General features: G+C 44.7%; 1 protein-coding gene across 5 annotated transcripts in view; it reads right to left on the bottom strand.

Moving 5' to 3' along the window:
* prdm15 (PR domain containing 15) overlaps positions 1-19761 on the bottom strand; it is a 64774-nt gene extending 45013 nt beyond the window's left edge. For 2 of the 5 annotated variants that reach the window (XM_069888836.1, XM_069888838.1), the window contains exons 1-5: positions 19443-19761; positions 9489-9525; positions 5854-5947; positions 2052-2205; positions 873-1025 (exon numbers count right to left, since the gene is read on the bottom strand). In XM_069888836.1, the coding sequence (XP_069744937.1) occupies positions 873-1025; positions 2052-2205; positions 5854-5947; positions 9489-9525 (438 nt within the window). In that variant the 5' untranslated portion in view covers positions 19443-19761. The remainder of the gene's footprint in view (positions 1-872; positions 1026-2051; positions 2206-5853; positions 5948-9488; positions 9526-19442) is intronic. The other 3 variants (XM_069888835.1, XM_069888837.1, XM_069888839.1) reach the window with 3 other exon arrangements.
* Positions 19762-25270: the final 5509 nt, after the last annotated feature.

Genomic DNA, 25270 nt, shown 5'->3' with positions numbered 1-25270 from the left:
GGAGTACCTGACATTCAGGTATCGTCTATATAACAAGATTGTTTTTAATTCTCTTCTTGAATTAAACTAACTTGTTTTAATAGAGAACAAGATTGGGTGTACAGAAACTTATTCCCAGGGTAAAATTGTCAAATACAAGGCGGGGGTGGGGATAGGGAGGGTGGAAGGTTTCATTAGGGATTATGACCTAAAATATCAACAATTCATGGCAAACAATGACAAAAAAAATTCTTCCCCCACAACAAATGTTGCTCATTTCTGCGGAGTTCCTCCAGCAGATTTTATTTTGCTGCAGAGCTATAGTCTCTTGTGTGTCTGGGGATCTAAAGTGTCCTAGTCAATAAAGTGTCCTAGTCAATAAAGTGTCCTAGTCAATAAAGTGTCCTAGTCAATAAAGTGTCCTAGTCAATAAAGTGTCCTAGTCAATAAAGTGTCCTAGTCAATAAAGTGTCCTAGTCAATAAAGTGTCCTAGTCAATATCTTAACCTCCCACAAATGTAATAAAAATAGTTTAGCTGATTTCTTTTGTACTTGTTTGCAGTTTCTTCATATGTGCAATATGCCTTCATATTTCTTACTCAATAGGTATTAAACAAGTAGCGTGTTGGCTGGAATAAGCTTCTGAACATTCTGTTATTATAAAAGGTGGCAGATTTATGCAACCCTCTCTCTTTCAAATTAGTAAACCAAATTCAATTCAGCACCTGTTAAAATTTGGGAACTTTCTCTCAGTTACCTTGATGAGAACAAGTTCCAGAGGTCTCAATAGTTATAATCTACATATTCAGTATTGTACCTAGTAACATCCAACCAATCCTCCTTTATTCCTATTGAAGTTGAAGGGAGTCCAGAATCAGTAATGACCTCTGTACCTGTAATGTGTTGAAGTAAATATCATGGCTATGTTGATAGGCGGTGAGGTTTTGGTGATTATAGTTTGTTGCTGGTCTCACAAACATCATCCAATTGCAGTCCTCTTCGTTCGTGGTGTCAAAGCAAACATCGGGCCTGTCCTTCTGGAAAACCTTGCAGGCAAAATTAAATAAAGATAGGATATCACCACACATACAACACTCAAAATAATACTTAATCAGCAGAGATAATTGAAATGATGAAACAGAAAGAAGCAGAGAAAAATATTCAGAAAGACAGATAATTGCTCGAATAAGATGAGGTATCTCCAGAATGATAGAACCAAACTGAATGGAAACAGGCCCCTTGTCTCGTCAAGTTTGTTCTGATTGTCAAGCACTCAATTAAGATCATCCTAATTTATTCTTCCCACCTTTCCCTAAACAGCCTCCAAAACTGGACAAGAAGCCACAACACCAAAAAGTAGATAATGAACAACCCCCCACCCCCCCAACATTTACCCCAAACCAAACCTTATGAATGGGAAAGAACGTTGTTTTGCTGCCCCTGCCATTCACACACTTTTCAAAATCAGGACATGTTTGAAAAAATTAATTCATTTGATTTTTCTCCACTTGTTTTTCACTTCTCCACTGCAGAAACTACTCAAGCTTAAGTTCATGATTAGGATGCGCAATTTCACTCTGGCCACTGGCAAAGCAAGGACAGCTAGGAGCAGCAAGTTATTGAATTAGGTGTAGATCTTGGCTATGCTCAACCTTCCCCATACCAGATGCCTTGTGCCAGTTGAAGCTCCTGGAATGAAACAGCTCCTCAGTGAATGGCACAGCATCCCAAGCGTCATGCCTATTGATTCCTTAAATAACTTCAGTCTATGAAAATCACCATTAAAATTTCACTGCTGTTTTGGAGGTTTGCTATCTGCAAATTGGGTCTTGGATTTCATATACTGAAAGTGACCAAGAACACAAAACTGGATGTAAACCATAATAGATGCCCAACATGAACTGGCGCCATGCAAATGAGAGTTTTCCTTCACAGGGGGCTCAATAACCCCCTGGGTAAGCCTAGATAGCTCACCGCAAACCAGGAATAAAACTGGAGAACTCCAGCCTATGTCACTCAGGTTCTAATCCTCATTGAGCCAAAAGACAGGGCAGCCAATTGGCTCAACCTACCTTCAGAGAGAGCATAGTTTCTTTATCCATCTGGGGAACTCTTTTGGCTTCAAATGGTCCAAATTGTGTGCGCTTCACCAGGGGAGTCAAAGCAAAGACCCCTTCAGTTCCATCTTCCAGCTGCCTAATCTCCAAACTGGATGGTAGTGAAGACCTAGACATGACAAAATTACAATATTTTTATTTGCAGCAAGGTAAACATCTTGACAATGACCAGAATAATACGACTTAAATATGCCCATAAAATCAATCAGTTTTAAATTTGCCACAGAGGGTTTGATTTCAACAGAGGTGTTGGAGAAGAGGAGTGCACTCAGGACAGGCAAGTTGCAACTTCCAAATTTAAGGCAGGTCCACATAGCCATTGATTGAAGATGTTTGCTTGGAAAGATTACCCTGGCTTTGAGTCAGTGAACGCAGCTGATCTCGTCATTTACCAGTTGTTTTAGTCAAGTGAGCATTAAACTTGCTTCTGGGATTGGAAATACCAACCTGATTTGCCACATCACAATAAATCAAAGTAATTACAGGTACACACTTTTGTCATGATTAGAGACAAGAACTGGAGGGCCTGGGTTAATGTTTAAAGGGAATATTAGAGGGAACTTCTTCACGCAGAGTACTGGCAATGTGGAACAAGCTGCCAGCTGAAGTGGTGAATGTGGGCTTGATTTTGGCACAAGAAAAATTTGGATGGGTACATGAATGAGATGCCTATGTTCTGGGTGCAGGTCAATGGAACCAGGCAGGATAATAGTTCAGCAGAGACTAGATGGGCCAAAGGGCTTGTTTCTATGCTGAAGTGTTCTATGGTCTAACTTTGAAGCAGCCAAGGTCAATACAAACCAGAATACTTGATCCACAAAGGAATACACAAGACTTTTCACAGATCAACAATCAAGGATCCCAGGTTCCCATATTCTTCCAAAATATAAGCTATCTCAGGAAACGCCATCAAACATGTGAAAAGCCTCAGTCCTCTTCATAAAGTTACTGGGGAAATATGGGATTGCTCTGTGAAATGGAGGGAATCCCAAGATATCTTCTCATGCCTGGACTACACTAACTCTGTATACACTGGGATTAGCCAGTCGTCTCTAACCCGCCTCCAATTGGCTTAGAATGCCGTCTCAAGGGTCCTGACCGGTACCAAGAAGAGGGACCATATCACCCCAATTCTGTCCTCCCTCCAATGGCTGCCAGTGCAACTCAGAATCAATAGACAATAGGAGCTGGAGTAGGCCCTTCGGCCCGTCGAGCCAGCACCGCCATTTTACAGATCATGGCTGATCACTACCATCAGTACCCCTTTCCAGCCTTATCCCCATAACCCTTAACTCTTTTGCCCACTAGAGTCTTATCTAACTCTCTTTTGAACATAATCAGCGAATCTGCCTCTACCACCCTCTGTGGCAGAGCATTCCAGATTCACACTTCTCTGGGTAAAAAAATGTTTTCTCATCTCCATCCTAAAGGGCCTACCCTGTATTCTTAAACTATGCCCTCTAGTCCTCGTCTCCCCCTGATGATTTTGTATACCTCAATCATGTCCCCCCTCATCCTTCTAAACTCCATCGGATACAAGTCCAGTTTTTCTAGCCTTTCAGCATACGTCAACCCCGCCATCCCTGGAACTAACCTTGTAAATCTGCGCTGCACACCCTCTATAGCTAGTATGTCCTTCCTCAAAATTGGAGACCAGAACTGGACGCAATACTCCAGGTGGGGTCTCACCAGGGCCCTGTACAACTGCAGAAGGGCGTCTCTGTTCCTATACTCCAATCCCTTCTTTATGAAAGCCAACATGCCATTTGCCTTCTTCACAGCTTTCTGAACCTGCATGCTAGTCTTCAGTGACCGGTGAACAAGTACTCCCAGATCCATTTGCTCTTCCCCACTCCCTAGCTTGTCTCCATTTAAATAATACTCAGCTTTCCTATTATTGCCCCCAAAATGGATAACCTCACATTTGCTTACATTGAACGTCATCTTCCATTCAGCTGCCCACTCCCCCAACCTGTCCAAGTCCCTCTGCATTTTCCTGACATCCTCCTCACACCCCACACCGCCACCCAGTTTCGTGTCATCTGCAAATTTGCTCAAGTTATTAATAATCCCCTCATCCAAATTATTTACATAAATCACAAACAACTGAGGACCCAATACCGATCAACTTCAAGCTGCTGCTATTTACATATAAGGCCCTCAACGACCTTGTCCCCTCACCCCACCCATATCTCTGATCTACTTACGCCCTATTCTGCTCCCAAGCAGCTCAGGTCAGCTACCGCAGGATGCCTGTCTGTTCCACACACTTCACAGTTGCAGCCCCCAATCTGTGGAACAGTATACCCCTGACCATTAAACTAGCTCCCTCCCTCAACTGCTTTAAACCCTGGTTAAAAACATACCTTCTGTCATTAGCGTTTAACATCTGAAACCCTTCGTACGTCCCTAACCTCTAACAGCGTTGCCCTATTCACTGCAATTGTGGTCTATTTATAATGCCCTAATCCATTGTACTAGTTTCAATTGATTGCCTTGGTTTGTTCAGCACTTTTGTCAATGCAAGTTGAACAAAATATGCTTGATAAATAAAGAACATGAACTTGAGCCAGCATAGAGTTGATGGGCTGAATGCTCTCCTTCTAGGTTGCATGGAAATATGAAATGGACAGATGGGCTAGAAGTGAGATTGGACATGTGCTTCTTTGGAATATTTTCTAGCCACTGAAGAAATATTTGGTGGAATCTCAGGGTTGTAAGTAATGTCATCAGATTTATTGTCAGTACATACATGACATCACATACAATCCTGAGATTCCTTTTTCCTGCGAGTGAGGCAGAATTACTACTTATTTATTGGTGGTACAAAAAATAAACTGTACACAGCAAAAACAAATAAAAGAACTGTAAACAGATAACGAATGTAAACAAACTGACTGTGCAATACTAAGAGAACAAAGAAAATCAATCAATGAAGTGCACAAATAAGAATCCTTAAATAAGTCTCTGATTGACTTTGTTGTTGAGGAGTCAGATGGTGGAGGGGGAGCAGCTTTTCCTGAACCTGATGGTGTGAGTCTTGTGGCACCTAGACCTCTTTCCTGATGGCAGCAGCAAGAACAGAGCATGTGCTGGGTAGCGTGGGTATTTGACAATTGCTGCTGCCCTCCGACAGCAGCGTTCCCTGTAGATGTACTCAGTAGTGGGGAGGATTTTGCCTGTAATGTCCTGAGCTATGCCCACTACCTTTTGGGGGCTTTATGCTTGGGGTATTGGTGTCCCTATACCAGACTGTGATGCAGCCGGTCAGCACACTTACCCCCACACATCTATAAAAATTTGCCAGCCAGGCTTTCTGGTGATATACCAAACCTCTGCAAACTCCTGAGGAAGTAGAGGTGCTGACGTGCTTTCTTCATGATGCATTGGTTCCAGGAAAGATCCTCCAAGATAATAACTCGCAAGAACCTAAATTTGCTCACCTTCTCCACCATTGATTACTGGATTGTATACCTCTGGCTTCCCTTTTCTGAAGTTAACAAGTTAACAATCAACTCCTTAGTTTTGCTGACATTGAGTGCAAGGTTGTTGTTGGTGCACCATTCGGCCAAGTTTTCAATCTCCCTCCTGTGTGCTGACTCATGCCCTTCCTTTATATGCATGTATTCTGACAATAAATCTGAAATCTGTCACGATTTTCATAAACCAAGAACAGGCTGGAACGAATGGGGAAAAATGGACCTTTACTTCATTTACAGCTTTGCTTTCCATTTCACTAAATTGCTATGTTCCTTACCGAGCTCTGCTCAAAACGAAAGAGTCGCTGACTGTCACCAGTGGACCGAGCTCTGGGCATTCTGAGTCATGGTACTCCCCACAATCCTCACACCCTGGGAGCAAGCAAACACATTATATTTTTTTTTTAAATCTATCGCATTCGATCTGCCTGACAAATACCTCTACCAAACTGCGTAGCAGCAGCCAGCTGCAGTGCAGACTGAGTTAGAAGTTCCCCAGCTCGGGAACCACTTGAAAGAGTTGAACACAAAATCTCAGACACAACTACTGGAGGTGCAACCAAAAGGATCAATTTGAGCTTGACGGTCATGAAGACTTGATGGATTGAAGGGCCGGTTTCCATTATATACAATGTTACAAGTCTATGAGCAGTTACAAGAGATCAATGTAATTTGCTATTTTCCCATCTCTACACATTTTAATTGAAATTTGCACAACACTCTTTCCCCAATTCTGACACCAGTTTTGCTCCTGACCTGTGTATTGGACCGGCGAGGAGCTCGGTGGTCAAAGACTGCAAGCTGCTGAAGATTCACAGGAACTGAGCAAGGATGGTGACCTGGATGCCTGGAATTCCAAGTCACCGCTAGAAGGGTCAGAAGAGCGTGCAGCTATGGGAGTTGTGGGGGAGCAGGAGGTGGCAGCACTGAGAAAGTGGTGGATCCCTAGATTTTCAGGGATCTGAAGGGACTCTCTTTTTCTTCTTTCTTTTTCTGATAGGGGCGCTGGATTAGTGGCGCATTCCCGTGCGCCTTTACAGGGCAAGCAAACTATTCCGGGTGGCTACTGTTTACCAGTGATGTACTGCAGTCGGCCTTTGGTCCACTTCTATTTCTGTTGTATATTAATGATTTGGATTGCAGAATAAATTGCTTTATAGCTAAGTTTGCAGATTATACAATGATAGGTGGAGGGCCAAGGGGTGGTGAGGAAATGGAGAGGCTGCAGAGAGATAGATTAGGAGAGTGGGCAAAGAGGTGGCAAATGAAATGTTGTAAATTGGATGGTCAAACACTTTGGTAGAAGAAACAAAAGGGTAGACTATTATTTAGATGAGGAGATAATTCAAAATTTGGAGGTGCAAAGGGAAATGGAGAGTCCTTGTGCAGGATACTCTAAATATTAAGCTCCAGGTGAGTTGAATGCAATATTGGGGAGTAAGATATAAGAGCAGGGATGTGACGTTGAAGCTTTATAAAGCACTGGTGAGGTGCTACTTGGAGTATGGGGTATAGTTTTGGGCTCTGTAATTTAAGAAGGATGTCTGGTATCGGACAGTGTTCAGAGAAGATTTACAAGAAAGATCCCTGGAATGAAGGGATTAACATATGAAGGACATTTAATGGCTCTTGAATATACACTTTGGAGTTCAGAAGAATGAGAGGGGACCTCGTAGAAACATTTTGAATGTTGAAACGCATGGACAGAGTAGATGCAGCAAAGTTGTTTCCCACGGTAGAGGAGTCACAGACATGAGGGCAGAACTTCAAGATTGAAGGGCGCCCATTAAAAATGGGTAGCTATGGAGGCCAGGGCATTTAAGGCAGAGACTAATGTGTATTTTAATAATCTGGCTATCAATAGTTATAGGGAGAAGGCAGGGGAGTGGGGGTGAGTGGAAGAATGGATCATCTTCTGGTGAAATAGAAGAGCTAACTTGACCGGCTGAATGGCCGACATCTGCTCCTAATGTAGACAACTTCCAGCTGAACGCCTTCTTCAAACCCTTTACATTCTCTCGATAATGCAAAATCTTTGCTGAAGCTTTGCAGGGAAGTGATCTCTTAAATCACATCAATTCTTTGCACAACTTGACCACATGCTGAGAGTCAGTCACCTCTGGGTTCAAATCTCACACAACACAGTTAGCGTAGCGATTAGCGCAACGCTGTTACAGCTACCACCCACCCAAGATTGAATCGGGCGCTATCTGTAAGGTGTTTGTATGTTCTTCCCCCTTGTGGTTCCCTCCAGATGCTCTGGTTTCATCCAACCATTCAAAAACATTCTAGAGTTGTAGGTCAATTGGGTATAATGCAGTAGCATGGGTTCATAGGTCATAAGGGCCTGTTACCATACTGTATATATGTCAAAAATGTTCAAAACAACAAGCAAAAATAAAATGTTAGGATCCAATGCAGTATTGAGAGAATGCAACACTGTTGGAAATACTGTCTTTAGCACCTTTCACACTTGCATCCCACTAAATTGGCCGTCCAGTGTCCTAGGATAGGAATGGGGGGTTTGGATTTTCGCACTTGACCACTCCTAACTGGAACACTGGACATTTTCACACTTGCAAGGAGCCATCCCCGGGGTTAGGACCGTTCTACCTTCTACTGTTGATGTCATGACGCGTCAAGCAATGGCGGACCTGTCCTAAATCCTGATCAATGTATTATGATTTTATAGTTGAACAAAATTAATCGTGCTTAATTATAACATAATTAAGCTTTATGTACAGCACAGTATGAGCCCTTCAGCCAGTGTTGTTGTTGTGCCAGCATATACAAACCTTTATAAGGGACCGTGGGAAAGTGCAAGCAATGAACAGCAATAGCAGACAATTTTTAAACAGGATGGGAAAGTTTGTGGCGCTATAGCGCACAATTTATATAGCGTGGGAAAGTTGGTAACACTATCTCATACAATTTAAATAGCATGAGAGAAAGTTGGTGGAACTATCGCGTACAATTTATAAATACCGTGGGAAAAAGCAATGGCGGACCTGCTTTCCCAGGATTCCATATGGTAGAGAAAGGGCTGTATGCCCGACTGCATACATGGGGCATTCATAGAGGGGTTTCTCTGCCACATGGCATTCTGGGAAGTCAGGTCCACCATTGCTTTTTTTTCCCCCCCACGGTCTTTATAAATTGTGCGCTATACCGCTACCAATTTCCCCACGCTGTTTAAAAATTCTCCGCTATTGCTGTTTATTGCTATTTATTTCCGCTCTCTTCTGCTGCAACTTTCCCATAGCAAAATTTATATCTTCATTTTAATCTTTTCTTCCTGCACTCACGCAAAAATTTGGGTCATTTCAATCCCACAATGCAATTACCTGTTTCACACTTGCCTGATTGCAATGCTGGCATCTGCAGATGCTGTGGATTGTACTAGGAGTCGAGGCAGCCAATCCCTGGCGTGAGATGGCGTCATCTGACATCAGCGTTGTGCTGATTGTGTATTCACACTTGCCACTTTAAAGGCCAATTGGTGTTTGATTCCTGGGATCACTTGCAAGTGTGAAAGGGGCTTAAAAAGCACTTACCAGTGGATGCAAGGATCCCATGACTGTTTCCAGGAACGGCAAAGGTGTTACTTCTGTGTCTCTAACAATTACTTCTCATACAACTTTACTTAACTATTCATCATCACCTTGCTACTTGTGAATGACAGTGGGAAAATTGCCTGGCAGTTTGCTACATTATATAGCAGGGACAGCACGAAAGGGCTCTACATTTTCAGTAGGCAGCACAGATAATGTAGAGGTTGCACAACACGATTACAGTGCCAGCGACTGGGGTTCGAATCTGGAATTGTCTTTATGTTTTAAAATTAAAAATGAATACTACACATTGTGAAAAGTTTAAATTTTGCATACTCAAACATAACTGTTCTGATACTTACAGACAAACAATCTCTCATCAGTGCCATCTCCAGCCATCTGCCAGAGGGGGAAAAAGACAAAAGAGCACAAGAATTAATTAGAGCAAAATTTTAAACAATTGTGCCTTTGTTTCCTGCATAAATATCGACACAGTTCCCAAACCTCTGAAAATACCTGCGCAACAGGAGCTCCTGTAATATTGGCAGTCTTCCCACCAGTCACTGCCTTGGTACCTATGTGTGTCTGCTACACTTGCACCTACATCTCTCCCTCACTTCTCTTCAGGGCCCCAAACACTCCATTCAAGTGAAGCATGACTTTATTTCTTAAAAAGAGATATAGAAAAGCTAGAGGAGTGGGCTGAGAAATGGCTGATGGAATTTAATACGGTTAAGTGTGAAGTGTTGCATTTTGGAAAGGCAAATCTAAATAGGTCATATACATTGAATGGTAGACAATTGAGGAGTGCAGAGCAACAAAGGGATTTAGGAGTTATGGTAAACAGTACCCTCAAAGTTGATACTCAGGTAGATAGAGTGGTGAAGAAGGCATTTGGAATGTTGGCCTTCATAAATCGGAGTATTGAATTCAAGAGTTGGGATGTCATGATGAAATTGTACAAAGTATTGGTGAGGCCAAATTTGGAATACTGTGTGTAGTTTTTGGTCACCGAATTATAGGAAGGATATAAACAAAATAGAGAGAGTGCAGAGAAGGTTCACGAGAATGTTGGCAGGATGTCAGGGTTTGAGTTACAGAGAAAGGTTGAGCAGCCTGGGTCTTTTTTCTCTGGAGCGTAGAAGATTGAGGGGGGGATTTGATGGAGGTGTTCAAGATTTTAAAAGGGACAGAGAGCGTCAACGTGGATAGGCTTTTTCAATTAAGAGTGGGGGATATTCAAACCAGAGGCCATGGTTTGAGATTGAAGGGGGAAAATTATAAGGGGAACATGAGGGGAAATTTCTTCACGCAAAGGGTGGTTGCGATGTGGAATAAGCTCTCGGCGGAGGTGGTTGAAGGAGGGATGTTATTTACATTTAAGGAAAGACTGTATAATTACATGGAGGGGAGAGGATTGGAGGGATATGGACCAGGTGCTGGTCAGTGGGATTAGGAGGGTGGGGATTTGTTCTGGCAGGACTAGTAGGGCCAAACTGGCCTGTTCTGTGCTGTATATGGTTATATCTGTGAATCTGTCGGAATCATCTACTGCGTCCAGTGCTCCTGATGCCACCTTTGCACTGGGGAGACTGGATGCAGACTGGGAGATCGCTTTGTTGACCATCTTCACTGTCTGCCGTAACCGCATGGTCCTCCAAGTAACCACCCTTTCCAATTCCTCATGCCATTTCCACAATTACATGTCTGTCCATTGCCTCATGTATTGTCAAGTTGAGGCAAATTGGAGGAGCAACATCTTGTATTCCATCTTGACAGTCTCCGACCAGACAGTATCAATATTGACCTCCAATTTCCATTTGCCCCTTCCCCAGACTCCCCCTTTCCTTCATCCCTGTCTCCCTTCCTCCAGTCCCCACCCCCTTCTCATCCTATCCATAAAACATTACAACACAGAAAAAAGGCCCTCCTGAGGAAGAGCTCAGGCCCAAAATATCGACTACCTTTTACTTCCTATATATGCTGCGTGACCTGCTGAGTTTCTCCTGTGCTTTTATCTACTGCACTAGACTCCAACATCTGCAGCAGATTCCTGGTTTATCTTCACCCTGCCTGCCCTCCCACTATTAGTCCTGGCTCACAGATGGAGAGTTCCTGTACATATTGGCCGACCCAGAAAATTAATTTCATTCACGTTGGTCCAAACTTTAACGATTAGGAATTTTGGCAAATGGTGGTAGAGTCCCAAGAATTATCAATTCTAATCTATCAAAAAAGTTACTGCTCAAAGAAACAAAAAAAAAATGCAGAAGTTGTAACCTTGAGTGAACAAAGAGAAGTTGGAGGGACTTGGCAGGCCAATACTGAGAACTTGCATTATTAACAACATTAAAAATAGTGCTTTGGAGCAATAGTCAGTCTTGAAGCCCAAAGTAGATTCTTCCATTCAATGAGATCATGGTATGTCCGCAACTCAACAATTCTTCAAACAACACCAAAGTTAGTCGACCATCATCAAATTTCTCTGTAGGAATTGGCTAAATAAAATTGGTTGTTGCACTGCTCATTATTTTTCATTCCATAGAACCAAAGAACATTATAGCACAGAAACAGGCCCTTCAGCCCTTCTAGACTGTGCCAAACTATTATTTTGCCTTCTCCAACAACCTGTACCCAGTCCATAGCCCTCCCTCCATACCCCTTCCATCCATGTGCCTGTCCAAATTCTTCTTAAACGTTAAAATTGAGCCGACATTCACCACTTCAGCTGGCAGCTCGTTCCACACTCCCACCACTCTCTGTGTGAAGAAGTTCCCCCAAACTTTTCCCCTTTCACCCTTAACCCACGTCCTCTGGTTTGGATCTCACACACCCCCAGTAGAGACTCTGTCTATACCCCTATAATTTTAAATACCTCCATCACATCTCCTCTCATTCTTCTACACTCCAGGGAATAAAGTCCTAACCTGTCCCTGTAATCCATTTCCTGAACTCAATCTTATTGATATAATTCCTGTAGTTATGTGATCAAAACTGCACAAAATACTCTAAATGTGGCTCACCAATGTTTTATACAATTTTGCCATAATATCCCATCTCCTGTATTCATTACTTTGATTTATGAAGGCCACTATGGCAAAAGGTCTCTTTACAATACTATCACCCTGTGACACCACTTCTAGGGAATTATGTATCTGTACTCCCACATCCCTCTGTTCTACCACACTCCTCACTGCCCTACCATTTACCGTGTATGTTGTTCCTTGGTTTGTCCTTCCAAAATGCAACACCTCACACTTGCCTGCATTAAATTCTATCTGCAAGGATCAGACAATACCGACAATTTGCTGCCCCTAATTCCTAACTTGCCTTCAGGAGATGGTGCTGCTCTAAATAAGGAGACCTGCTAAAGATGAAGGAACAGTGACGGGTTTCCAAAGCTGAGCGGTGCGCCAACTTGCAGGCGGTGGGGGTCGCTTGCACCTGCTGTCCTGGTACTTTTTGATGGTAGGGGCCACAAGTTTGAAAGCTGTCAATGGAGAAGACCTTGCATTTTGTGGAAGCTACCCTAATGGTGGAGGGAACGGCCATTTTGGATGGTGGATGGAGAGGCAGACCAGTAGGATGCCTTAATTGGGACAGTGCTCAGCTTCCAGTCTCGTTGGAGCTGCCCTCATCCAGGCAAATGGTGAATACTTCAGTGTGAGTACTCCTGAAATGTGCCTTGTTGATGGTAGAAAAGCTTTGCAAAGTCAAGAGAGGAGTCACTCACCAGAGAAAAGCCAGCCTCTGACATGCTGTTCTCATATTTTCTTGGAAGGAAGGTAGGCCATTCAGCCTCTTCCATCACTTGGAGAAATAGTATGCATCCCACTTTTTTCCCAGGAACCCAATATCTCTCTCTCTTGCCCACTTCAGCCCAAAAGGCAATGACAGTTGCCAATTAATGACGTAGAGGAAAGCCAGATGTGTGTAAAATCCAAACAGGCAGAACCAGAGGTCAGGGTCGATCCTAGGCCGTGGGAGCTGTGACCATCATTACTTGCTGAGTCACCTTGACATCTTCTTGTAGCCACGATGTTTAACTGGGCGATCCAATTGACTTTCTGGTGAATGGTGACTCCAGGACGATGACTGTGCAAGACTCAGTACCACTGAACTCCAAGAGTGGTTAGATTTTCTCCTTGGGAAGAGTTGTCATCTAGCACTTTGTGTCACGCACTTGTTCTCATCCCACGGCTAAATGCTGCCTGGGCCTTGCTGCATGTAAGCATGCATTGCTTCCATTTGTTGAGGAGTTACAAGTGGAATTGAATGTGGCGCAGCCATCAGTGAACACTCCATTTCTGACCTTACAACAGAAGGAAAGCTATTGACAACACAAATGAAGGCAGTGAGATAGTTGGAACAATGTCGTGACATTCCAGGGCTGGGATCACTGACCATTCAAAAACCATAACCACCTTCCTCTAAGTCAGTGTTTCTCAGCCTTTTTTATTCCCTACTCACATACCTTCCTCTGCCATAGGTGCTCTATGGTTAGTAAGGGATTACTTCAGGTGGCATGTGAGTGGGGGAAACAAAAAAGGACAAGAACCATTGTTCTAAGTGGAACAAAACTTCAGTCATCCAAATATTTTTTGCTTGGCGCCCATTGAATGGCCATAAGAACATCGGAGCAAAAATATGGCTATTCAGCCCATCAAGTCTGCACTGTTATTTTCAACACTGCAGCAATACTTCAGATTGCAAAGCACTGAGGCTGAGAAAATAACAATAGAAACACAGGCATTTAAATGCTAATACTTTTGCTCAGTTGAAAATTATGTTCGACACTCTCCCAAACACTCCTATTATCAATGTGGGGACATATATGCACATGTTTTCTAGATTTTAAAATTAAGTCATGAATGGCCTAATCAGCACAAAGAATTTGATTTTTTTCTGACCTCCCATGGAAATTTGAAGCATCAAAGGAGACCCATTCCACTCAAGTCAGTTCTGAATTAGATTTATAAATGGGATTTTGTCCTAACGCAAAGACCCAGACACTTACTTAATGCAGACAAAGCTTGTCTCTTACATTTTCTATTTCAGAGAATTTTGCATGTCTAAAAAAAATGTAACTAACCTATGGATATGATTTCAGTCTGATTCCAATGCTGCATTAAAAATGTTCACACACAAAACCATGTGATAGCTGACGTACACCAACAACCCCGATCTATCATCATCGCTGACCTTGTACAACTTCTCTCACACAATGAATAAAATCGTATAAATAGATTTCAGTAATTTAAATTGCTTGTAACAAAAACAACCAAGGCCGAATTAAAAGGCTTGCTGAAATTGGCCTGTAAACGGGGGCCAATACCTCTCACAGTGGAAAAAAATAAACAATTTAATTTTAAACTTTGGGATTCAACAATGATGCTTCTGTCGTTTGTGCATTGTTTAGAGCTCCAGTATTTCTGTTTATCCAGTACATGCTGTACTTTGATTTTTTTACCATCAGTAGACATTAACCTTTAACATTTAAATAGATGTCAAAAATACATGGATTTCTGATGCAAAAATAAACATTCAATTTATTTTAAATTTTACATTCTTGATGGAGTGCCTTTTAAAAAATGACCAGTCTCTCTTTGCTGCTACATTCACCCAACTGTCGAAGGAAACAACCCAGAAATATTGTTCGTGGATGAGCACCATGCATTATTGCAGTTGCTACCTTCTCGACGGTGGATATTATCCAAAAAATAGGTTAAGAAGTAGTGCATTGTTGATGGCTAAAGCTAATATTAAATGTTAATATTGTGTACTAATGATGACTGTTTGTTACTGTTCTTGCTGAATTCTCCATGATAAAATAAAGTGGTGCTTTATCACTCTGTCTCCAGATAAACTGACTGTGCAAGTTGCTGATTAATCAACAATTGTATTCCAACCTTCATTCAGGTAGTGAATTTTCTGTTGTTATTGTGCCCTGTAAGAAGATTGTGTATTATAATTCCTGCTTCTGGTCGAGAATAGATGGTGTATGTGAAAGTAAAAACACAATGCTGGAGAAACTCAGCAGGTCAAACAGTGTACTTTATATTTCAAAGATAATGACACATTAACTTGTGTAAACTTCTAGCTTGGGAGGAGGGAGGGGGGGGGGAGAAAAATTCACTGTAAATGTGTGGAAAAGAAAAAGTGTATATCATGGCTATTGTGATTTATGGTGTGAAAAATAAAAAATGTAATTAAAAAAAAAACTTGTGTAAACTTCTACAAGTGTGCTGTGGAGAGCATTCTGGCTGTTTGCTTCATTGCCTGGTATGGAGGCACCAACTCTCAGGACGAGAATAAACTCCAGAGGGTTGTCAACTCAGCCTGTGAGGCGGTGTCTTACAAAAGCAGCCTCTGTCCTCAAAGGCCCCCACCCCCCCAGGCCACGCCCTCTTCTCTCTGCTTCCTTCGAGAAATAGGTACAGGAGCCTAAAGTCGACCACTCAACAGCTTCTTCCCCGCTGCCATCAGATTCCTGAATAACCAATAAACCAAAGACACTGCCTTACTTTTTGTGCACTTTTTTTTATAGTAATGTTGTAAGATGGTTATAATATGAAGGTTTGCTCTATGAAGCTACTGCAAAACACTGAATTTAATGACCCGTTCATGACAATAAATCTTGATTCTGGCATAGCCAATGTTTCGGGCTTGAACACTTCAATATCTTGATGAAGGGCTCAAGCCCAATATGTTGGTTATGCATCTTTAACTTTGGTATATAAAGTTGAGATTCTCCAACTTTGTGTTTTTACTTCAACCACAGGGCCTGCAGACTTTTCTGTTTTACTTTCTTTGGAGTTATGAAACCCTGCACATAACGAGTCAATTAGGGGCAATTAAAACAGTAGTTCTCAACCTTTTTCTTTCCACTCACACCCCACTTTAAGTAACCACTGTGCCATAGGTTCTCTGTGATTAGTAAGGGATTGCTTAAAGTGGTATGTGGGGGGAAAGAAAACGTTTGAAAACCACTGTTTTAATGGCCCCTAATTGACTCGTTATGTGCAGGGTTTCATAACTCCAAAGAAAGTGGGCCAGTGACAAGTTTTGTCATGCAAAATATTTCAGTAACAATTGGGTCTAGAGCAGCGATTCTCAACCTTCCCTTCCCACTCACATCCTACCTTAAGCAATCCCTTACTCATCAGAGCACTGATGGTATTGGGATTACTTAAAGTGGTTTGTGAGTGGAAAGAAAAAGGTTGAGAACCACTGCCTTATATGATCTATAGAAGTGGTTTTCAAACTCACATTCCCTATGCCATGAGTGCTCAGTGATTAGTGTGTCAGATTATGTTGTGTTTGTATTGCATATAGATATGTTTTGGGGAGATAAATTAGGGCAGGTTTTTTAGTGTCGGCCACATACAAACACTTCAAAACAGAACTCAAGGCTCAAGGCAGACAGGGCAGCTCCTGGGGCCCTTTGCAAAAACTTTGGGGAGTGCCCAAGAGACTTCACTAATGGATTGTTGTTTTGAAAAGCAACAGATGAAAGAGATTGGAGGAGTTATTCAGAGCCACAGGCTGTCTGGGAGTGCAACTTGCTGTTCTAAGAGGGTCATATAGTTTTACAAGCAGAGAGAGTAAATCAGGCTTTTTTCTGAAAGAGAGATCAGTTCTCAGTGGTGCAGTCAACAGCAGCAGCTGGAATTGGAACAGGAGAAGCTGGCAAGCTTGTGGAAACCCCCATTTGGAAGATGGGCTGTGGGTGCTTAGTTCAGCCTGGTCAAAGTCATTGTGGTTCATGCAAGAGGTGAAGATTGGCTGCCTAATTTTTCACTTGAAATAAGAGAAGAAAAAAGGAACTCTGTGGTGACCTGAAAGAAAGAGGTTATCATCTGGAAAACCCTGATGGAGCAAGTTTATTTGGCAAGACATTGGCGTGGCTGATTAAAAGGGATCAGTTTGTGTGTGTCCAGGAACAACAAATCTCTCTTTCCCAGAGAAAAAGCCTGTTTGACTCTCTCTGCTTGCAAAACTACAACTCTGTTAGAACAAGCTGCACTCCAGACAGCCTGCAGCTCCAAACTTCATCCGATCTCTTTCGTCTGCTGCTTTTCAAAACAACAATCCATTAGTGAAGTCTCTTGGGCACTCCTCAAAGTTTTTGCAAAGGCCCCCAGGAGCCACCCTATCTGGCTTGAGCAGAACTCTAGTATTTTAAATGAGATTTGTTTTGAAGTGTTTGTATGAGACCTAGACTAAAAAAAACCTGCCCCAATTTATCTCCCCAAAACCTATCTATATACAATACAAACACATGTCGCATTAGTAAGGGATTGCTTAAGGTGGGATGTGAGTGGGAAGGGAAGGTTGAGAACCACTGCTCTACACTCAATTGTTACTTAAATATTTTGCTAGAGAAAAATGGTCATTGGCCCATTTCCTTTGGAGTTAGGAAACCGTGCACATAAGGAGTCAATGAGGGATGATGTGAGTGGGAAGGATTGTAGAGAACCACTGCTTTAGACCCAATTGTTACTGAAATATTTTGCTTGAGAAAAATGGTCATCGGCCCATTCCCTTTGGAGTTAGGAAACCCTACGCATAAGGAGTCAATGAGGGACAATTAAAACAGTGGTTTTCAAACGTTTTCTTTCCACCCACATGCCACCTTAAGCAATCCCTGACTAATCACAGAGCCCCTACGGCAGAGGGATGATGAGTGGAAAGGACAAGGTTGAGAACCACTGCTTTAGACCGAATTGGTACTGAAATATTTTGCTTGAGAAAAATGGTCATCGGCCCATTTCCTCTGGAGTTAGGAAACCCTGCACATAACGAGTCAATGAGGGACGATTAAAACAGTGGTTTTCAAACGTTTTCTTTCTACCTACATGGCACCTTAAGCAATCCCTGAGTAATCACAGAGCCCCTACGGCAGAGGGATGTGAGTGGGAAGGACAAGGTTGAGAACCACCGCTTTAGACCCAGTTGTTACTGAAATATTTTGCTTGAGAAAAATGGTCATTGGCCCGTTTCCTTTGGAGCTAGGAAACCTTGCACATAATGAGTCAATGAGGGACAATTAAAACAGTGGTTTTCAAATGTTTTCTTTCCACCCACATGCCACCTTAAGCAATCCCTGACTAATGACAGAGCCCCTACGGCAGAGGGATGATGTGAGTGGGAAGGACAAGGTTGAGAACCACCACTTTAGACCGAATACGTACTGAAATATTTTGCTTGAGAAAAATGGTCATCGGCCCGTTTCCTTTGGAGTTAGGAAACCCTGCACATAACGAGTCAATGAGGGACGATTAAAACAGTGGTTTTCAAACGTTTTCTTTCCACCCACATGCCACCTTAAGCAATCCCTGACTAATCACAGAGCCCCTACGGCAGAGGGATGATGTGAGTGGGAAGGACAAGGTTGAGAACCACCACTTTAGACCGAATACGTACTGAAATATTTTGCTTGAGAAAAATGGTCATCGGCCCGTTTCCTTTGGAGTTAGGAAACCCTGCACATAACGAGTCAATGAGGGACGATTAAAACAGTGGTTTTCAAACGTTTTCTTTCCACCCACATGCCACCTTAAGCAATCCCTGACTAATCACAGAGCCCCTACGGCAGAGGGATGATGTGAGTGGGAAGGACAAGGTTGAGAACCACCACTTTAGACCGAATACGTACTGAAATATTTTGCTTGAGAAAAATGGTCATCGGCCCGTTTCCTTTGGAGTTAGGAAACCCTGCACATAACGAGTCAATGAGGGACGATTAAAACAGTGGTTTTCAAACGTTTTCTTTCCACCCACATGCCACCTTAAGCAATCCCTGACTAATCACAGAGCCCCTAGGCAGAGGGATGATGAGTGGGAAGGACAAGGTTGAGAACCACCGCTCCAGATGGACGATGCACACGAATGAGCATCACTCTTGCTGCCTGGATAGAACCTGTCCAGGATTACTACCACAGGCTCAGGCTGTGCCAGGCCAGGCCAGGCCAGGCCAGGCTGCTGGTGGGGGGGGAGGAGGAGGAGCTCCGCCTGCCCCTGGCCACCTCCGCCGTTCCGGGTTGTCGGAGCACCCGCGCGCTGCCGATCCAGGCGACCGCCAGCGGCTCTCCGCCGGGTTTTAACAGCGATCCGCTCCGCTCCGCCCGGCTACACTGCAACAAAGAACAGGCGGAATGGCGGCCGGAATGGGAAACCTCGGATCGATGGCCGTCGCGGCGTTCCGCGGTGCTGGCGGCGCCGGTCGGCCGCCCCCGCCTCTCAGCCCGACCCTTCCCTCCCGCCGCCGAGGCTTCCCCTGCCCTCCTCGGGGACCGGGCGGCGCGACGACCTACCTCCCTCCGGGCCGGGGCCGGGGCCGGGCCGCGCCGGGTTTTGCCCCCCGCTTTCCGCCTGGTTTTCCGCGCAGATCCGGCTCTCGCGACTCCTGACTCCGGGTTGGGAACCGCCAGTGCGCAGGAACGGAAACCATCTACCCGCTTCGGTCAGGAGGCTGCCGGGAGTTGTAGTTCTCTTCCCCTCCCTTCGACGCGCCCTTTTGAGACAGACTCCGACGGCATCTTCCGTTCGTGGGCATCAGGGCGGTCGGCTGAGCCCACTTGAATCAATACATTCGGGTTCCCTGTCTGATAGTTCTGGGGAATGAGAGATCGACGCTGCAGCTTAGCATTTAAACGCCACAATATCCCATTCGAAGCGAGTGCGCATGCTCGGAAGTGCCTTTGGAACGCAGAGGACTGCTGGGAACTGAAGTCCAACCAACTGAAGGCAATATACAAGTTTAATTTAAAAAAAAATCAAACACCGTGATCGTGAGAAACGAAATAAAAGCATAAAAATTATGCATCACTAGTGGAGATAAAAAAATATAATGAATGTTTCAAGTAGAAAACTTTTCATCACAACCTGCTGTGGACCACAGATGCTGTGATTGGTTACTGCTCGCTGGGGTTGTTACCCACAACCCCTTGCATGCACCCCATTCATTCTGCCAAGGTCAAGTTGGTTGCTGCTGCAGTCTATGGTCAGTGATGATCAACAGGTGACCTAAGGACACAACACCCGGCCTAATGACATCTTACCATCTGGCTGGCCCTCATGGTATAAAGCTGAGGTCCCAACTGTGTGCTCTTTCTCTATGTCCGGGATCACTGTGAGCAGCCCACTATGAGTGGGATGAAACTGTGTTGCCCCAAACAGTATTATGCCTGTGTTTTCCTTTGCCTGTCACAATTTATATGGCCAGCAGGAAAAGATCGCTCCCCCAACCCAGGCAATCTCAACCATGCCCGAGGAGGAGGACAAATCCTTCATGGTTGAGATGTGTGCGAGCCCCCCCCCCCCCAAACCTGGTGGAGACTGGCTCAGACGTGGGGGAGAGAGCGAGGATGCCGTTCCCCGGGGAGCCCCATGTCAATCAGTGGAGACAACAGTCCCCAGTGCAATCAGGGCACCTAGAAATGAATCAACAGCAGCACCTCTCAACGATGCTCCAGCCAGAACACCTGGAATGAGACCCCCGGGCCCCCAGTGCATGCATGCACTTCAGCCGCTGGAGACCTTGTTTCCTGAACTATGTTCACGTGATGATTACAACTGTGCACCCCGAAGACCTTTTCATGCTGCTGGTGGCCCAGCTGGGAGACCTCCTGTAATGCATTAGTCCAGGACTGCACCTCATACAAGGAGGCTATGGACATGCTCCAGTCCCCACTATTTCCAAGGGGGCAGTGAGGTACATCTCCTGACCAGAAGACAGCAACCAGGGGAGTCCTTCTGGGATTTCATGCTGTCAGTAAGAGAGCATGCAACTTCCGCACTAGAACCCCACAGCAAATAGCACAAGACCTGATGAGGGACATGCTGCTGGCGGGGGTCCGGTCAAACGAAATCCGCCAGCAGGTGTCAGAACAAAGCATGGTGACATTGGAAGAGGCTGTGAGGGTGACAGAGGCGATGGAGACAACCAGAACAGGGGGAAAATTAAGAATGATAAAATCTTATATTGGTGGATCAAACTGTCTACATACTCATATGACATCCGATACTGCCTCTGTAAGTTCAATGAATCCCCGGGCGCGCTGTCCAGGAGTGCTTGGACAGCCACTCAACATATGTCCCAGCTGCAGAACATCCACAGTGAGCTGGAGCACCCCGAGTGACTAGGATGATCTACTTCATTAAGAACGCCAACCTGCCCTTCTCAGCAGAAGAGGTAAGGACTACTACAAGGAGGTTGTATATGTGCAGAGTGCAAACCACAGCTCTACCGCCTGCCTGAGGCAGCCCTTATCAAATCCAGCCGGCCATTATAGCATTTCAGCATCCTGTCCACCAATAACAACTGTTACTTCCTCACTGTGATAGATGAGTTCTCCCGGTACCCCTACGACGATGTGTCCACAGCAGCAGTAATTAAGTGCCTGAAACCCATCTTCAGCATGTGTGGATACCCTAACTCTATCTATACAGTCGGGGGGTGGGAGTGGCGCAGCCTTCATGAGTGCTGAGCTATAGCAATACTTCCCAGAGATGGGGATTGCTACCAGCCACACCACAAGCTACAACCTCCAAGGGAATGGGCAAGTAGAGAGGGAGAATGGTACCATTTGGAAGACAGTCCTTCTGATACTAAAGTCAAAGGATCTTCTGGTATCCAGGTGGCAGGAAGTGTTACCTGAGGCATTACACGCAATACGCTCATTATTGTATACTGCCATGAACATGACCCCACATTATAGATTTTCTCTTTCACAAGGAAATCGACCCCGGGCTCGGAGGTGACACGTTGGATGATCTCACCGGGCCCGGCGCTGATCAAGAAACATGGCTGAACCATAAGACGGACCCGCTGGTCGAGAGGGTCCATGCAAACCAGAACTACGTGTATGTGACATTCCCCGACAGGAGAGAGAACTCAGTCTCCAGGGACCTGGCGCCAGCCGAAGAGGAAGAACCCCAGCCTGACCCAATTGACGTACCGACAATACCCCTCCAAGCACCCACAATGCCCCCCCTGCCACACCATGGAAGCCGAACACCACCCCCTCAGGGATCCCCAACCCACCCAGTATACCCATAACACCCAGCCGAACAACCACTCCCCCAGACCAAACCACACATCCTCCCTAGGAGGTCCCAAAGGATGCGGAAACCAATGGTATGTCTGGGTTTGAGAGCAATACCAGGACTTTTTTTTTAAAAAGGGGGAGAATGTGGTAATACGTTGTGGTACATCATTCAGCCAACAGGAGCCTAGAGACACGGCACCTGGCCTAATGACATCCGACCACCAGGTGGGCCCAAAGGTCCCATGGTATAAACCAGAGGACCTGACCACATGCTCTCTTTCTCCCTGGGATCATACTAGATATTTATATGAGTGGAATAAAGCTCTGTTGCTCCAAACAGTATTATGCCTGTTTTCTCCTTTGGCACAGCCTGCCACATGGTCAATGAAAGCCTTTTGGTTTCACAACCTGTTTTCTGTGGTAATTCATGTTGCATCAGTTTTATTGACTATAGTTTTTCAAGAAAGACGGAGCAATACTTGAAGCCCGATGAACTCAACGTAAACCCTTAATTTGTCAGATGCTCCAAACACATTCGATCTTTGGCTGCGCTGCTTGGAGGACTTCCTGACTTCAACCGCGACTGTTAACATGGACGATGACAGACTGAAAGTTCTCATGCATCAGACCCCTGGTCTTCGCAATGATCCAGAATCATATACGGAGGCCACGAGTACCCTGAAGGGCCAGTACCACAGAAGGGGGAATGAGTTCTACGCAAGGCACCTCCTGGCCACCTGGAGGCAGTGACCCGATGAGTCAAGTACCTACGGGCACTCTGGGTCCTTTGCAGGATATGCAATTGCAAAGCCATGTTGGGCGTTCAGAGGACCTCCTCCAGGATGCCTACATGGCTGGCCTCCGCTCAGGGCACACGAGGCAGAGACTCCTGGAGCAGAAGGAGCTCGATCCGCAAGGGTTGGTTGAAGCAACAAGATGCTGGAGGTGGCCCTCCAAAACTTGGATGACTACTCAGCTGCCTTGTGGCTGTCACGATCCTGGGATTGGGGGGGGGGGGGGGTTGTCCTGTGCCACGAACGACTGGTCACAGGCATCATTGCACTTTTCTAGTGACCTGACCTCGGCAGCTGTGGCAGATGATTGCCCCAAATGCTACTTCTGTGGTCAGGGCATGCACCTGAGGAAACACAGACCTGCGAGCGAGGTGGCAAGCTCTAGGTGCAGGAAAATAGGACATCAAGCAAAATTCTGCAAGTCTGAACCACCTGCGATACATAGCAGTGCTGCGTGCAGACAGTTGCCACCCTGGACAGCACGATTAGTATCATCTTCTCTGCAGACTAGCAACGCCATGTGCAAGTCATCTTTGACCGTGCTGTCAATGCCATCATCTTGGGCCCTCCTCAGACTTGGATAGTGAGCCTATACTGGATTCCATCACCCTGGACCAAGGCAGACCACACAAACTTGTCAGATCCATGATGAACATCCAGATAAATGGGCACATAACAAACTGTTTATTTGCTAGCAGGAGTATAGAAAGCTTCGTCCACTCCAATACCATTACGTGCCTATCCCTTGAAGTACTGCCAGTCAGCCAAAAGATTTCACTCGCATCCAAATCCCATACGGCAGATATCTACAGGTCCGGTGTAGCAACTTTCACTGTTAAAGGCACAGTCTACAAATACTTCAGGCTCCTCCTCATGCCACAGCTCTGTGCCCCCTTGTTACTGGGGCTGGACATCCAGTGCCAACTTAAGAGTTACATTGGAGTTGATGGGCCCCATCCCCCCCTCACCGTCCACAATGAACAATTCCTAGGTGACCTTTCATGCATGACCTTTGGATTATTCTCAGGGTCACCCCTCCACCGCAGTTCATGAACCTCACCTTCAACTTCAAGCCTGTGAACACCAGGAGTAGGTGACAAAGACAAAGCGTTATGGACCACAAGGGCTTTGACCAGGCTGAACTAAGAACTCAGAACCTGTCTTCAAAATGGGGTTTTTCCACAAGTTTGCCAGCTTGTCCTGTTCCAGTCCCACCTGCTGAACTGGGGAACTGAATTCTCTCTCTCGCTCAGAGAAAACCACATGATCTTCTTAGAACACCCAACTGCACTCAGGCAGTCAGCAGCTCTGGACCTAATCTTCTGAGTTCATCTGTTACTTTCCAAAGCAATAATCCATTACTCCACAGCATGTCCAATTAACACCAACTTGTAAAGTCCTGATAGGCATTCTTCAAAGTTTCTGCAAAGGCACTCAGAGCTCTGCTTGAGCAGAGCTCTGGCATTTCAAATGAGATCTGTTTTGAAGTGTTTGTATCTGTATGTGCCACAATTTAACTCCTTTAAAACGCATCTATAAATAATATAAAATATAACACAATCTGTCACCAAATTAAAAAGTTGGCTGCCCGGATTTAATCCTTCCCTACATCTTTCTAAAACTATTTTAAACATTACATTTGCCTCCACCACATCCTTTGTCAGTTCATTCCACATACCCACTGCCCTTTGTGTGAAGGTGCCCCTCAGGTCACTTTTAAATCTCTCCCATTAAATCCATGCTCTCCAATTTTAGATTCACCAACCCCAGGAAGAAGTCTGTTTACCTCATCTACATCCCGAGGTCCTCCCACAGCCTTCCACACTCCAGAGGAAAGTCTCAGCCTATCCTTGTAATTCAAGCACAACAATCTCCTGAATCTCATGACGGAGCAATCATTTTTGGTTCCCTTTGCTTTGTGCATTCCTTGCCACTAGCTCTGGCCTCTCCATCATCCCTGACCTTAATTGTTCAGTATTGGGTGGTTTCACCTTTCATTGCTCTCAACTTAAATCATAGATCTAATGTTCAGTACCTTACAGATCATGGATTAAATGTCATCTGCTGCAGTTCAGCTGCACTGCTAAGATACCAACCCATGCATAAAATATCATGATACTTTGCACAGTTCTGTCCCTTATTGTTTATGAGAGCTTTACACAGAAACCAGACACCATCTTACCCACAGCACTGCCAAACCACATTTCAGAAGTCCTTTGGATCATCTCCAAGGTGTGATGTTAACGCACGGTTTTTTTTTTTTTTTTTTTTTTTAAACACAAATAACATTCTGCATCG

This window comes from Narcine bancroftii, chromosome 7 (genome assembly GCF_036971445.1).
Source record: "Narcine bancroftii isolate sNarBan1 chromosome 7, sNarBan1.hap1, whole genome shotgun sequence".
Lineage (NCBI taxonomy): Eukaryota > Metazoa > Chordata > Chondrichthyes > Torpediniformes > Narcinidae > Narcine > Narcine bancroftii.
Note: the sequence above shows the minus strand (reverse complement) of the source record. Positions and strands in the feature narration are given on the sequence as shown.